At 47.5% G+C, this 13050-nt stretch overlaps 1 protein-coding gene across 1 annotated transcript in view; it reads right to left on the bottom strand.

The window, feature by feature from the left end:
- The window catches only part of LOC122924295 (NACHT, LRR and PYD domains-containing protein 1b allele 3-like), a 29371-nt gene that overhangs the window by 10704 nt on the left and 5617 nt on the right, over nucleotides 1-13050 (bottom strand). The window contains exon 3 of the mRNA XM_044275250.1: nucleotides 6065-6114. Within this exon, the coding sequence (XP_044131185.1) occupies nucleotides 6065-6114 (50 nt within the window). The remainder of the gene's footprint in view (nucleotides 1-6064; nucleotides 6115-13050) is intronic.

Raw genomic sequence — 13050 nt, 5'->3', positions numbered from 1 at the left:
AAGACCACCATCATTTTGCTATGGAGTGTTTTCCCATTGTTGAAGGCTACATAAAAAGTTGATTATAGGGGTGTCTGCTGGACAAGCAAGTGTTTCTAAACATGTTCCCCACAAACCAAGGACAGATATTAGGGTATAGGATAGGGGTATATGGCTTCAAACCTCTAGAACAGTAAGTGTCTACCTAGCTATGGACCTCTAAATGAATGAGTGATCACCCCATGCAGTAGTCTAAACAGCAGACCTCTGATGAGGTCTCCCAATCTGTGGCCCCTAACTTCCATATCTCCTGTTATGTGAAAACAGATTGTCCAAATAGGAAAATTCCTTTAAAATCAGCAATATTACAGAGGAAAGTGATCTATTGGTAGGTTGGAGGTATGATGAATTTATTCCAGGACACGGAGGCTCCTATTGCTGTCTCTCTCTTTACTGTGTTTCCATAGCAGCAAAGAAAAAACTTTAAACATGCAGTAACTATGGCAACTAGCCCCACCCTGTCACTCCCAGTGTCCATATAACCCCTGGTCACACTGGAGCAGTCCTCTTTCTTTGCTGCTCCAGTTAAGTATACACTTCCGTAGCAGTTGTCTTATGCCCTGAGATGTTCCCTTTGGGCATCCCTTAGGGCATTAGATCGCATTTTATCACATTATATCGCTTTTTATAGCATTGTATATACTGTTGTTAACCTGCTGGTTTTGTTTTCCTTCTGGTATACATTTTCTCCTTTACTTAGGAGATTTCTATATATCTATCTTTCCCTACGCTTGCCTCTCCTATCCCCGCCGTTTGCGGCGTTCCGCTTCGGCTGGGGGGGAGTGGGCGCACTGTAGGAAGTTCTCGGCGGGGTATTTCCCTCTTACCCCGCGTTGTCCCCAGGCCTGCGCTGCTCGTCCGCGCTTGAGAGGAGGCGGCGCCATTTCGCGCGCTTCCTCTCCTTCTTCTTGTTCTTCCGTCGTCTCGCGAGATCTCGGGTGCTAGCTGCAGCCGAGGTCTCGCGGGATTTCGTGCGCGCGCTGTTCCGGTGCGGTTCTTCTGGCGAGCATCCTGCAGTGCCGGTCCTGGGCTTGAGCGGTCTGTTTTTTCTCACTCCTTTCTCCTTCTGCCTTTACAGGGTGACTAACCCTTCTCATGTCGCGCCATTCCCGCTCCCGCTCCCCTAATGTCGGCCCCCCCCTCAGGACCTGGAGTCCAGGGGCCACGTTTCTCTCCAGGAGATCTAGCATCCCTACCAGGGAACCTCCTGTGGTGGATGCCCAGAGCTTGGCCATTCAGCGCTCAATTTCTAGCGCTATCATGTCTGCCATGGGGTCCATGTCCACGGCAATCTCTCAATCTGTGACCCAAGCCCTAGCTATTCAACCCCCTCATACCTCCAGAACAACTGAGAATGATGGCATTGTTCCATCCACTGACGACGCGCTGAGGTCGCGTAAAAGAGCCTGTCCACGCCAGGCAGAACGTGCGCGTGGTTGGAAGTCGGCGCGGTCACAGCCCGAACATGTTTCTGACTCTGATAGAGAGTCCGATGAGGAGGCACGGCGATACTCCCTGCATGGCTCAGAGGAGGATTTGACTGGGGTCGCGGTTAACCCCATTAATATCGATTTACCACCATCCGCTACTGCGGCATACCCGGATGCCCCGTCTGGGTCTGCGGATCCTCTTGTGGATCCTTTGGGGGACCCTATGTTTGACCCCAATGCTCTACACCACCCGCGGTCTTCTGAGTGGCTTCCCGCCACGCATGTAGCCCAGTACATTGAGTCCATGGCCCGTAAACCCCTCACAAAGGAGGCACGTACCAAACTGCGGGCTGAATGCCCTAGGCCCTTGATCCCACATAAAGTTTGTGAGACGCCGGTGGTGGACCCCAAGATGGTCCAATTCTTGACTAAAACGGGGTTTAATCCCCGCAAAGGCCTGGATTCTGCCCTTAGGGCGTGCCAGGATAAAGTTTTGGACATCATGGGGCCACTGGCCAAGATTCTGGACATGGCCGAGGCGGCCAAAGCGGCTGGTAATCAGGTTGATCCTGAAGAATTAACGGGATGGGCTCAGAGAGCGGTTTGCCTTACGGGCAACGCTAACACCTCGTTGGCCATTAGAACGGCGCAAAGCGCTTCTTATGAAAATTGAGCCGAAATTGGCTAATTTGGCTATTTCTGAGGCGGGCAAGGATGCCCAGGGGCTCCTCTTTGGAGAACCCTTTATTAAGGAGCTTGGAAAATATGTTGGGGCTTTTACTGCCCTTGATAAGGCGCAAGCGTCTATGCGCAAGGTTTTCCCAAACCGTTTTTCAGCCAGGGCCGGCAGTTTCAGGGGCCGTCTGCCCGGCCGTTCCTCCTCCTATGCCCGTGGATCGGGCAGAGGCTCCTTTGTCCACAGACCCTCGTTGCAGGACCAGCAACATCAGCCATCCTTTTTTCCCACCCGGGGCGGCTACAACCGCGGCAGGGGATTCCGTGGACACCCTAGCTCCAGGAAACCATACGGTGAGTCCTCTATTCAATGTTCCTCCTGTGTCCAGTTGTCCGGTGGGAGGAAGACTCAAGTACTTTTTCCATGCGTGGAAAAAAGTATCGTCCGACCCGTGGATTTTGTCTACGGTCCGGGGTTTCGTGATCGAACTTGTGTCAGACCCTGTGGGTTTTTCCCCCCCCTTGCATCCCGGTGCCGTCCGGGTCCGCTCGCGCCCTCATAGACTCAGAGCTCTCGGTCCTTTGGGGCAAAGGGGCAATAGAGTTGGCTCCCGGGGACTCCTTGGGGATCTTGAGCAGCATCTTTCTGGTGCTGAAGAAAGGGGGTCAGCTGCGCCCTGTCATCAATCTGAAGGCACTGAACAATTTCGTCAGGTACCGCCATTTCAAAATGGAAGGGATTCATCTCCTGAGGGACATGCTCCTTCCAGGAGATTGGATGGCGAAATTAGATTTGAAAGACGCTTATCTCACGGTGCCGGTGGCACCGGAGTCAAGGGATTTGTTACGTTTTGCCTGGAGAAGTCAGGTGTGGCGTTTTACGTGCCTTCCCTTCGGCCTCTCCTCCGCCCCCTGGTGCTTCACCAAGCTACTACGCCCTGTGGTGGCCTGGTTGCGCAGTCGGGGGGTGCGTCTTATAGTGTACCTGGATGACATTTTGTTCATGGCGTCCAGCCCGGCTTCCCTTCTGTCACACCTGCAATTGGCCATCTCCCTCATATCAGGTCTAGGGTTCATCATCAATCAGGAGAAATCTTGTTTGATTCCGTCCACCACTATGGAATTTTTGGGTTTCCAGATCGATTCGGTCTCACAATCTCTCAGTCTGCCGCAATCGAAGATTCTGAATATTCGGAAACAGTTGAGGCACGCTCTTGCATTGCCTCAGATATCCCTGAGACATCTGGCCCGGATAATAGGGCTTCTGGCTTCCTCCATCCAGGCAATTTTTCCGGCACCCCTCCATTACAGGGCGCTTCAGCGCCTCAAGATTGCTCACCTTCGGGAGGGTGCATCTTATGCCGATACAATCGTGCTGGATACGGAGACCAGGCACGAGTTGCGCTGGTGGATCCACAACCTCTCCATGTGGAACGGCAGAGCCATTTTTGGGCCTCGGCCGGACCTTGTCATCGAGTCGGACGCCAGTCTCCACGGATGGGGCGCTCATTGCAACGGCGTCTCCACCGGGGGTCCGTGGTCCCGGAGCGAATCCAGGCTCCACATCAATTCCTTGGAGCTGCTGGCTGGATCACTGGCGATCCGCAGCTTTGTCAACAACACGGTCAAGGTTTGTGTCCGACTCCGCATGGACAATGTGTCGGCGGTCCGGTACATCAACTTTATGGGTGGAACGCGCTCGTCAGTGCTCACTCACTTGGCCATGGATTTTTGGGACCAATGTTTCTCCAGGGGGATCATGGTAGTCGCGGAATATATTCCGGGCCTCCACAACGTGAGAGCGGACTGGAGTTCACGGTATCTTTCGGATGCCAGCGACTGGAAATTGGATTCCGGGGTTTTCGATGCCGTGTCATCTCGATGGGGTCCTTTCTCCATCGACCTCTTTGCATCTCGCCTCAACGCTCAGCTTCCCAGATTTTTCAGCTGGCGTCCGAATCCGGAAGCGGAAGCGGTGGACGCTTTCCTCCAAGAGTGGTCGACTCCAGTCCTGTACGCATTCCCTCCATTTGCTCTAATCCCGAGAGTTCTTCTCCAGATCCGTCGCCAATCGGCGGAACTGGTTCTCATTTTGCCCCTTTGGAAGTCGCAGTCGTGGTTCCCCCACCTTCTGGATCTTCTCATCACCGAGCCGGTTTTGCTCCCCGTTTTTCCTCACCTGCTCAGGGATCCGGCGGGTCAGGTGTCACCCTCTGCTCATCGAGGGAACTCTACACCTCCTCGCGTGCAGAGTCTCGGGGGTCCCTGGGAGATCTCAGGAGTTTCGGAGACGGCTCGCTTCTTGCTGGCAAGCGCTTGGGCACCCGGAACCAGACGAGCTTATCGCTCGGCTTGGGATTCCTGGGCTCGTTGGTGCCTCTCGGGGAATCTGGATCCCACTGAAGCTCCTGTAACGGCTATTTTGTCTTTCTTGTCTGCCTTGTTTGATGAGGGCAAGGCATACCGGACAATTAATCTGTATAGGTCTGCAATCTCGTCTAGGCACTCGGGGTTTGACGGTCGTCCGGCGGGCCAGCATCCCTTAGTCTGTAGATTGTTGCGCGGTCCTCGCCTCTCGCGGCCTCCGAGGCCGCGTTTTTCCGCTACTTGGGATGTTTCCATCGTTTTGTCCTTTCTCCAGGATTGGCCCTCTAACGACGTCCTGTCGTTAAGGCAACTCTCGGCGAAGTTGGTCACCCTCTTGTGCTTGATCTCCTGCAAGAGAGTTTCGGACGTCCGGGCGTTGGATCATGATGCCCGCTCTTACTCGCCGGTGGGCGTGACGTTTAATATCTCCCGGCGTACGAAGACAAACATTCGCTCGGTTTCCTATCCATATTTTCCGGAGTCTCCGCAGCTTTGTCCTGGCACTTGTTTACAGGAATATGAACGTCGTACCTGTCGGTTGCGGTGTTCCTGACTTTCCTCATCTCTTTATCTCCTTCCGTAGACCTTTTCACCCGGTGACCAGTGTTACCCTTTCGCGTTGGGTCAAATGGGTTTTATCTATGGCGGGTATTGATACCTCCATATTTACGGCTCATTCGGTTCGCAGTGCCTCTGCCACCTCTATGACGGTTTCCGGTGCCCGTTTAGAGGATGTTATGAGGTTAGCGGATTGGTCTAGGGCTTCTACCTTTCGGGAGTTTTACTTCAGGCCACCATCTCATGCTTTCTCGTCTGTGGTGGCCCAGCTTTAAACTTGCAATAGGAGCCTCCGTGTCCTGGAATAAAATTTCATGATTTTACTATTCCATGACGTAAAGTCATGATTTTATAAAGGACACGGAGGCGAGTATTGCCCACCCGTTTTTCCCTCCCTGGAATATCGATTGTTTTATCTGTCATATGGATAATTTGATTTGGTTCAGTTATGTGAATCGGTTGATATGTGTCTTCCCGCGTCTGATTTGTATACTACCATATGTGTTTGCTTGATTTTTCCTAGGTTGATGTTCGAATCAAGATGTCCGGAATGTTCGCAGTTTCGTTAATCGAGGTTCCTGTTGAGATGTCCGGTCTGTGCACAGTGTCGTGAGAAGGCGGATCCGAACCTCCGTTCCAGTTGTCAGTTTCTAGTTCGGGAGACCTGAAGCCTGTTCGTCAGGTGTGGGCGTCCATCAGTTTGCAGTTTGTGGACCACCAAAGAAAGAGGACTGCTCCAGTGTGACCAGGGGTTATATGGACACTGGGAGTGACAGGGTGGGGCTAGTTGCCATAGTTACTGCATGTTTAAAGTTTTTTCTTTGCTGCTATGGAAACACAGTAAAGAGAGAGATAGCAATACTCGCCTCCGTGTCCTTTATAAAATCATGACTTTACGTCATGGAATAGTAAAATCATGAAATTATACACTGGAGCCTTCTAGATAACATCTGGAATGCCGGACTCTTAGTTAAAGGTTTGGTTTTATACTTCACCTGTATTTGTTGCTGCTGATTTGTGTCACTAAAGCAGATGAGTCTTTAACCTAAAACATGAAAGACAAGAAATATATGAAGTCGCATTAATAATAAAACACAATATAATGTTCTATCTATGGAGAATGGTGACATCACGCTCACAATGTTCCACAATGAAACTAATTAAATCAGATATTTTTATTACGTTTTTGCGTTTTCAAAAGTCACAAAAAATCCTAACCCCCCCCCTCCCCGCTGCTCCATGGCAGCAGCACAGAAACAAAAATTCATAAATTACAGGCAGAACATACAATGTACAAACAGATAAACTCAACATCCCAAAAAAAACGCCGGCCACAGCAGAGCCAGGGTAGAACTGCACCAGCGTAATACCGGATAATAGAACATTTCATCCAAAATTCCACTCAAAGTGAATGCGCCCCCAAATACATTCTGCCTCATATGTACTGATACCACCTCGACCACATTGAGCCAGGGCCCCCCGACAGATTCAAACTTTCTCTCTTCATTACGTTTCATGTAGACCCTATCTCATGTCGTACAATGTTGTTCACTTTGGCGATACATTTTGATAATAATGGCTGCAACCAATACAAGACAATAACCTAACAAGCCGGATATAGAATTAGAACACCCACCCCGCTCCTATCTAAAATCTCCACTGGCATGCCTTGGGTTCAACTGGGACACAAACCTTGAATGTCCGGAAAATAAGTTGTAAGATGTCTACCCAATAGGGTCTCCTAAGGCTACATCCCCACATCATATATGGAATCCATCCTAACCAGAACTTTTTTGAGAAGTACAGGCATCTTATAAACACAATGCACCAAGAAGAGCTCAGAAAGTCTAGGTACCTCACATAGGGATATTTCCGGCACCACCTCTAGGACACCCAGCCATTGTTCATCAGTAAGACGGCCGACATCACCGTCCCATTTGTCTTTCACACAGAGAGGATATTGTTGTAAATGAGTACAAAGAAGATGTTTATAAAGATTAGACCGGAGGACGTGATGACGTGATTGCGCATCGTCGCTCCTCCCCCCTCCTCCCTCAACACCGCCGATCTATCCGCGCTGCCATGGAGCAGGTGTTTGAATGATGATATCGAGAGCCTGAATCTGATCTGGCCCCGCGCGGACCCTCTTTAGTGACGAAGTATTCACCTACATCGGATCTCCGTTTTGCTGCGGGGGTGCAGGATCAGATGCCCCGAACGCTGTCTCTCCCTCCTGAGCTGTAATCCGTGGTGTTGGATCCGTGCGCTGGGTTCCTTGCATGCCGCTTGGTGGGACTGGAAGGCCTGCTTTCCAGCTGTTTTTCTGTCCCGGCGTTGGATTTCCGGGGGCCTCTTGGCTCCCTGACTGTCCCCGGCACTTTATCTTCTGCGCATCTCTGTCCGGGCGGAGTGAGAAGATCGTGGCTTACTTCCACAGCCTTCCTGGATAAATGCTGGTCCTGGGATCTGGAGTGGACTGCAAACATCTTGGCTGGGTGAGATCTAACCTGATTGCCCCCCGTGGACATTATGTACTTCTTTGCGATTTCTGGTCTCCCTCGCCTCCCCATTTAACTACAGCTAACTATAACTCCCCCCTTTCCTAACCCCCTACCACTGTGCCTCTCTCCTCAACTAACAATTTATACTAACCTTTGTTACTGTTTATTTGGGAATTGAGCCAAAAAAAGGAAAAAAAAAGAGAGGAAAGGGGAAGGTTAAAAAAAAAAAAAAAGGAAAGAATTGGCCCTAAACAGAATAGACGCTCGACAGACCTGACTGGGGGTAAAGCAATGCAAAAACAAGTAGAGTCTTCCCAAATTGACCAGTTTCTGAGATCCCCAAATTTAAGCACCAGGTCGGGGTTAAAAGTGAAGCCGGATATCAGCACGAGAAAAAATATTTCAGAACACAGATCGGAGGAGGCATTTGAGGGGGACCCCCATATAGGAGAGGCGGAGACGTTTATGGATAACTCCTTTCCATTAGAGGAAATTTTATCAGCTGTAAAAAATTATGGAAAGGCGATACAAAGCATGGCAGTGCAACTGGGGTCAATACAGACAGATGTTCTTATTACAAAGGACGATTTAACAAAGATCCGGGACAGAATTAAAGAATTAGAAAATACAGTGATTAACTTGGAGCAACAAGCGAAAATACTAAAAGAAGAGAACACTACATTAAAAATAGATTATAATTATCTGGAAAAAAAACAAACGGTTGATTTAGAAGATCGGTCCAGAAGATCGAATGTACAAATTATTGGACTGACAGAAGATGTGGACGATAAAAATCTAGTAGGAATAATACAATCTATTATTTTTGACAATTTTGGTAAGGAATATTTTTCACCCTTACTTTTAATCGAAAGGGCCCATCGAATCCCTGGGGGTAAACTCATTCTGGGGCGGCCACCAAGGACAGTGATAATTAAGATCTTGGCCGCTTCTGATAGAGATATGATTTTGAGGCGAGCACGAGATTCCCCCTCGATTTTGTATAACGGATGTAAACTCTTTTTTTCCAGATTTTTCAAAGGAAGCGCAAGATAAAAGACGAACTTTTCTGGATGTTAAAAAACGTCTTCAGTCCAAGGATATTAAATACTCTTTTCTTTACCCGGCTAAATTAAGGATTGTGTTTAATGATAATGTTCTCTTTTTTGATACTCCAGATGCGGCTACGGATTGGTTAGACCGGAAAAATGTCTAAAATTGGTGTTTTTCACTATTTTTGGAGGCTCGGCTGAGGGAGTGGGGGAGGGATGGTCCTAGTTAGGGGGTCTGTCACAGGTAGTGATGGAGCAAGAGGGTCATGGGGTTCTGGGAGGGCTGGGGAGGGGGGAGGAATATTGGGGTATGCCGCCTGCCCGTGGGGTGTTTTTTTTTTTTTTCCCGTTGAGTAATGGTTAAGATTTTATCTTGGAACGTCAGGGGCCTTGGAGAGAGAGCTAAAAGACAGGCAGTGATGGACGCAATCCGGAGCTATCTCCCTGCAATAGTTTGCTTGGTTGAAACCCATTTTTCAGGGATGGTGACCCCTCATTTGGGGGGAGGTTGGGCAGCACAGGTCTTTGTGGATGTGTGGGAGTATATGGGGAGGGGAAAGAGTGTCTTCTCATGTGTTAGTAATGGAGGGAGGTCAATGTCCAGGATCGACCTGGCACTGACCAATAGAGATAATATTAGAAATATTAAATCAGTTAAATATGGGACGAGAACCCTTTCAGATCATTCTCCCCTCTCAATAGAAATTCTGGTAGGGCCAGGTCAGGTTAAATCAGATTCCTTATTTAGATTCATCCCATATTGGTTGGCTATAATGGATGACCATCAGTCTATCAAAAAACAGATAACCTCTTTTTGGCAGATTAACTACCCCTCAGCTGGTATAGGCTGTGTATGGGATACTTTGAAAGCCTATATGAGGGGGTTGTTTATTAGTAAAATCTCTGCACTAAGAGGATCATTTAAGAGAAGAGAGAAGGAATTAATTAACTTAGTGGCTAGCACCACGGAGCAGCTTATTATTTAAAAAAAACGGAACAAAATAGAGAAACAAATGCAGAAAGCTAGCCAGGACATTAAAAACTTCCTCTTGGATAAGGCCCACCACAGTTTGTTTTTTAAGGGACAGAAATATTTTTCGGAGTCAGGACGACCAGGCAGGCTCTTAGCTAGGATAGCAACAAGAGAATAGGAGGAAGGAAATAACTGGCATTCGTGGGCCTGATGGTAGGATTGTACGAGACTTGGAGGGTATAGCTGAGATTTTTCGGGAATATTTTGCAGTAGTTTACAGGGCGGCTCCTCCTGTGCCGGACAGCCTCGTGGACGCTTATCTGAATGGTCTTTCTTTTCCGGTTCTTTCAGAAGGCCAGAGGGCCTCGCTGGAGAGGGAGATAACCGTCCAGGAGATCTATTTGGCCCTTGGGTCAATATCAGGCAATTCGTCCCCGGAGCTGGATGGCCTTTCCTTATGAATTCTACAGGAAATATGGGGATATACTCCTCCCGCATCTTTTAGAAGTATTTACAAAGGGGTTGCAGGGAGAAGGCCTGCCGACCTCCATGTATCAGGCACTTATAGTTTTAATTCCAAAAAAGGAAAAGGATATTCTGGAGATGGGTGCTTATAGACCTATTTCTTTACTTAACACTGATATCAAGCTGCTCTCCAAGGTCCTGGCTAACAGACTGCCCAAGGTGATTAAATGACTAATTCACCCAGACCAAAATGGTTTCATGCCCGGGAGGGGTACCCATTATAATATACATCGCTTGTTTGCTAATATTCAATCCCCCGGGGGGACCGCCCGCTCGATCCTGTCGTTAAACGCCACTAAGGCCTTCGACAGGGTTGAGTGGAGTTTCCTCTGGAGGGTTATGGGAAGAATAGGATTTGGTCCAAAGTTTATAGCCATGGTGCGTTTGCTTTACAAATCCCCTCTAGCCAAATTTAGGATTAACAGGATCCTGACTAGGTCTTTGATGTTGGAAAGAGGCACCCGTCAAGGATGTCCTCTCTCGCCACTCTTATTTAACATTTATATTGAGCCTTTGGCCATAAATATCAGGCAGGACCCGGGGGTTCTTGGATTTGGGATTGCGGGAGATTATGATCGGATTTCCTTGTATGCAGACGATATTCTGTTCTTTATGCAACAGACCAATACCACTCTGCCAAAAGTCATGGAGATTGCTGAACAGTACTCCAGGTTTTCAGGCCTGGAGGTGAATTGGTCCAAAACTACCCTCCTCCCTATAGATAAGACACAAGCGTTAGTGGAGAATCTACCTCTGGACTTGGGGGTTGAGGATTCCATAAAGTACTTGGGGATAAACGTCTCTGCTAATATTCAGGACTATGTTCAACTTAATTTACTTCCGGCCATTATGCAAATTATATCTAAAATTAAAATATGGATCGGTTTACGCTTTCGAGAGGAGATAGGGTCTCTTTGGTGAAAAGGATAGTTCTTCCCCAACTGCTTATGTTTTCCGAAATTCCCCGGTTTGGATAGAGGATAAATTCTTTAAATTGATAGAGAAGATGATCAATGATTTGTTATGGGGGAGAAAGCGGGTAAGGCTGAAACTGGATTATTTTTCAATTCCGCTGGAACTGGGGGGTTTGAACCTTCCGAGTTTCAGGGGATACTTTATGGCCTCTCAGCTATGTTTTTTTCATGAGTTGGAGGCCAGGCCCGTATGTAAAAGATTAGTGGATCAATTTGGTTTTCTTGACTTCTTTACCCTATTAGAGTCAGGATGCCTAATGAGCCGCAGGCAGGAGTTTGGAGGTTTTGTTAAGCTTGTCACCAGGGCCTGGAAATTGATCAAGAGCTGGCTTTCTATTACATCTTCATTGGTTTGCACCCCACTATGGAAAAATCAAAGACTTCCAGTGCTGGGGGACTTTGATTGCCAGCAGTACTGGAGGTCCAAGAATATTCACTACATAGTGCAAATAGTTGGTGATGGACGGATCCTTTCTCTCGAGGAGATAGTGCAGAAGGAAAACACAGGAGAAATACTTTGGTTTAGATATTTTCAGTTACGATTGGCACTTTGTAGTATCGTGGATAGAACTTTATTAATTATAGACACGTCGAGTTTTTTGCACAGCTTAAAAGGGAAAAAGAATTATGTTAAGGCTAAGATAGCTTATTGTTACAAACACTTAATTAGGGCATGTTTTTTGGATTGTCTCTCACCGGGACAAAAGTCCTGGAGACTCACGTATCCCAATCCATCTCTTGAGGCTTGGGAAAATGTATTGAAGAATATGGGTTTGGTTTCCTTTAGCTTTAACCACATAGTTGTTCAGTTTAATATTATGCACAGGATATATGTAACGCCCCTGTGGCTTCAGAGGCGTGGATTACGAGATAGCTCCAACTGTATGCGTTGTGGGAGCCCGAACTCAGATTATCTTCATCTGTTTTGGGATTGCCCCCTCTTAGATTATTATTGGGGAGCAATACAAGAATTTCTTGTGCGGCGACTGCAGATGGAGCTCCCTCGCCAACCTCAGCTATGGATCCTTGGGGATCTTTCCTCTTTAAATTGCCAGAAGCCAGAGCAATGCCTCTTGATGTTTGTGGCCCGTCTCCTGATCTCCAGTTCCTGGTTCGCAGCTACCCCTCCTCACGCTAACCAGTGGCTGAAATTAGTCAATAAAATCAGAGATTATGAGGCCATTCTGTATAGGTATAAAGGTTCATATGATAAATGGCTCAGGATTTGGGCAGTATGGAATGGGTGAGCACATATGTGTGTATTTATGTGTATGTACCTACACACATATATATATATATATATATATATATATATATATATACATGTATTCCCTTGTGTTTCTTTTTTTTTCTTTTTCTCCCGGACATGGCGGCACTTTGGGGGGAGGGAACTGGCTGGTTGGGAATGCACGTATTTTATGTTCTTAATTCTGTAAGTGTTAATTAAGATGAATAAAGAAAAAATATTGATAATAAATAAAAAAAGATTAGACATGAGCTCTCTTCTACTTACTAGAGAAGTGGCTGCCGTCTAAAATAGCATTTAAAGATACACCGATCCATAGACATCACCTGCACCTCTAACACCAGAGCCGCAAGTATTGATAAAAAACTGTGGGGCGGTCAGAGTTGATTCAAACTCCAAAGCTGATTAAAATTCCTGATAACTCCCTTCATAAAGCAGTGCTATCCGAAGGATCTTGTTTTCTTTCCAAGTCAACCTTTCAACTTATAGAAAGCCGAAGGCAACAGCCAGATACCATAATAGGAGCCATCAAAGAGCACCATGTCTTCTGCATAGAGAGCGAAACGATCCTTCCCCTGCTCATATTGAAACTCACTATCTCTAAAGAAGCCTGGAATAGGTATGCCAGGGGTTGAATCACCATGGCCAACAAAAATGGAGAAAAGGGGCAACTCTGCAAGGTACCCATCACCGACTTCAGAAATAACTCCATT

The sequence above is a fragment of the Bufo gargarizans genome, unplaced genomic scaffold, assembly GCF_014858855.1.
Source record: "Bufo gargarizans isolate SCDJY-AF-19 unplaced genomic scaffold, ASM1485885v1 original_scaffold_996_pilon, whole genome shotgun sequence".
NCBI lineage: Eukaryota > Metazoa > Chordata > Amphibia > Anura > Bufonidae > Bufo > Bufo gargarizans.
The sequence above is the reverse complement of the archived record's forward strand: the minus strand, read 5'-3'. Positions and strand labels throughout refer to the sequence as shown.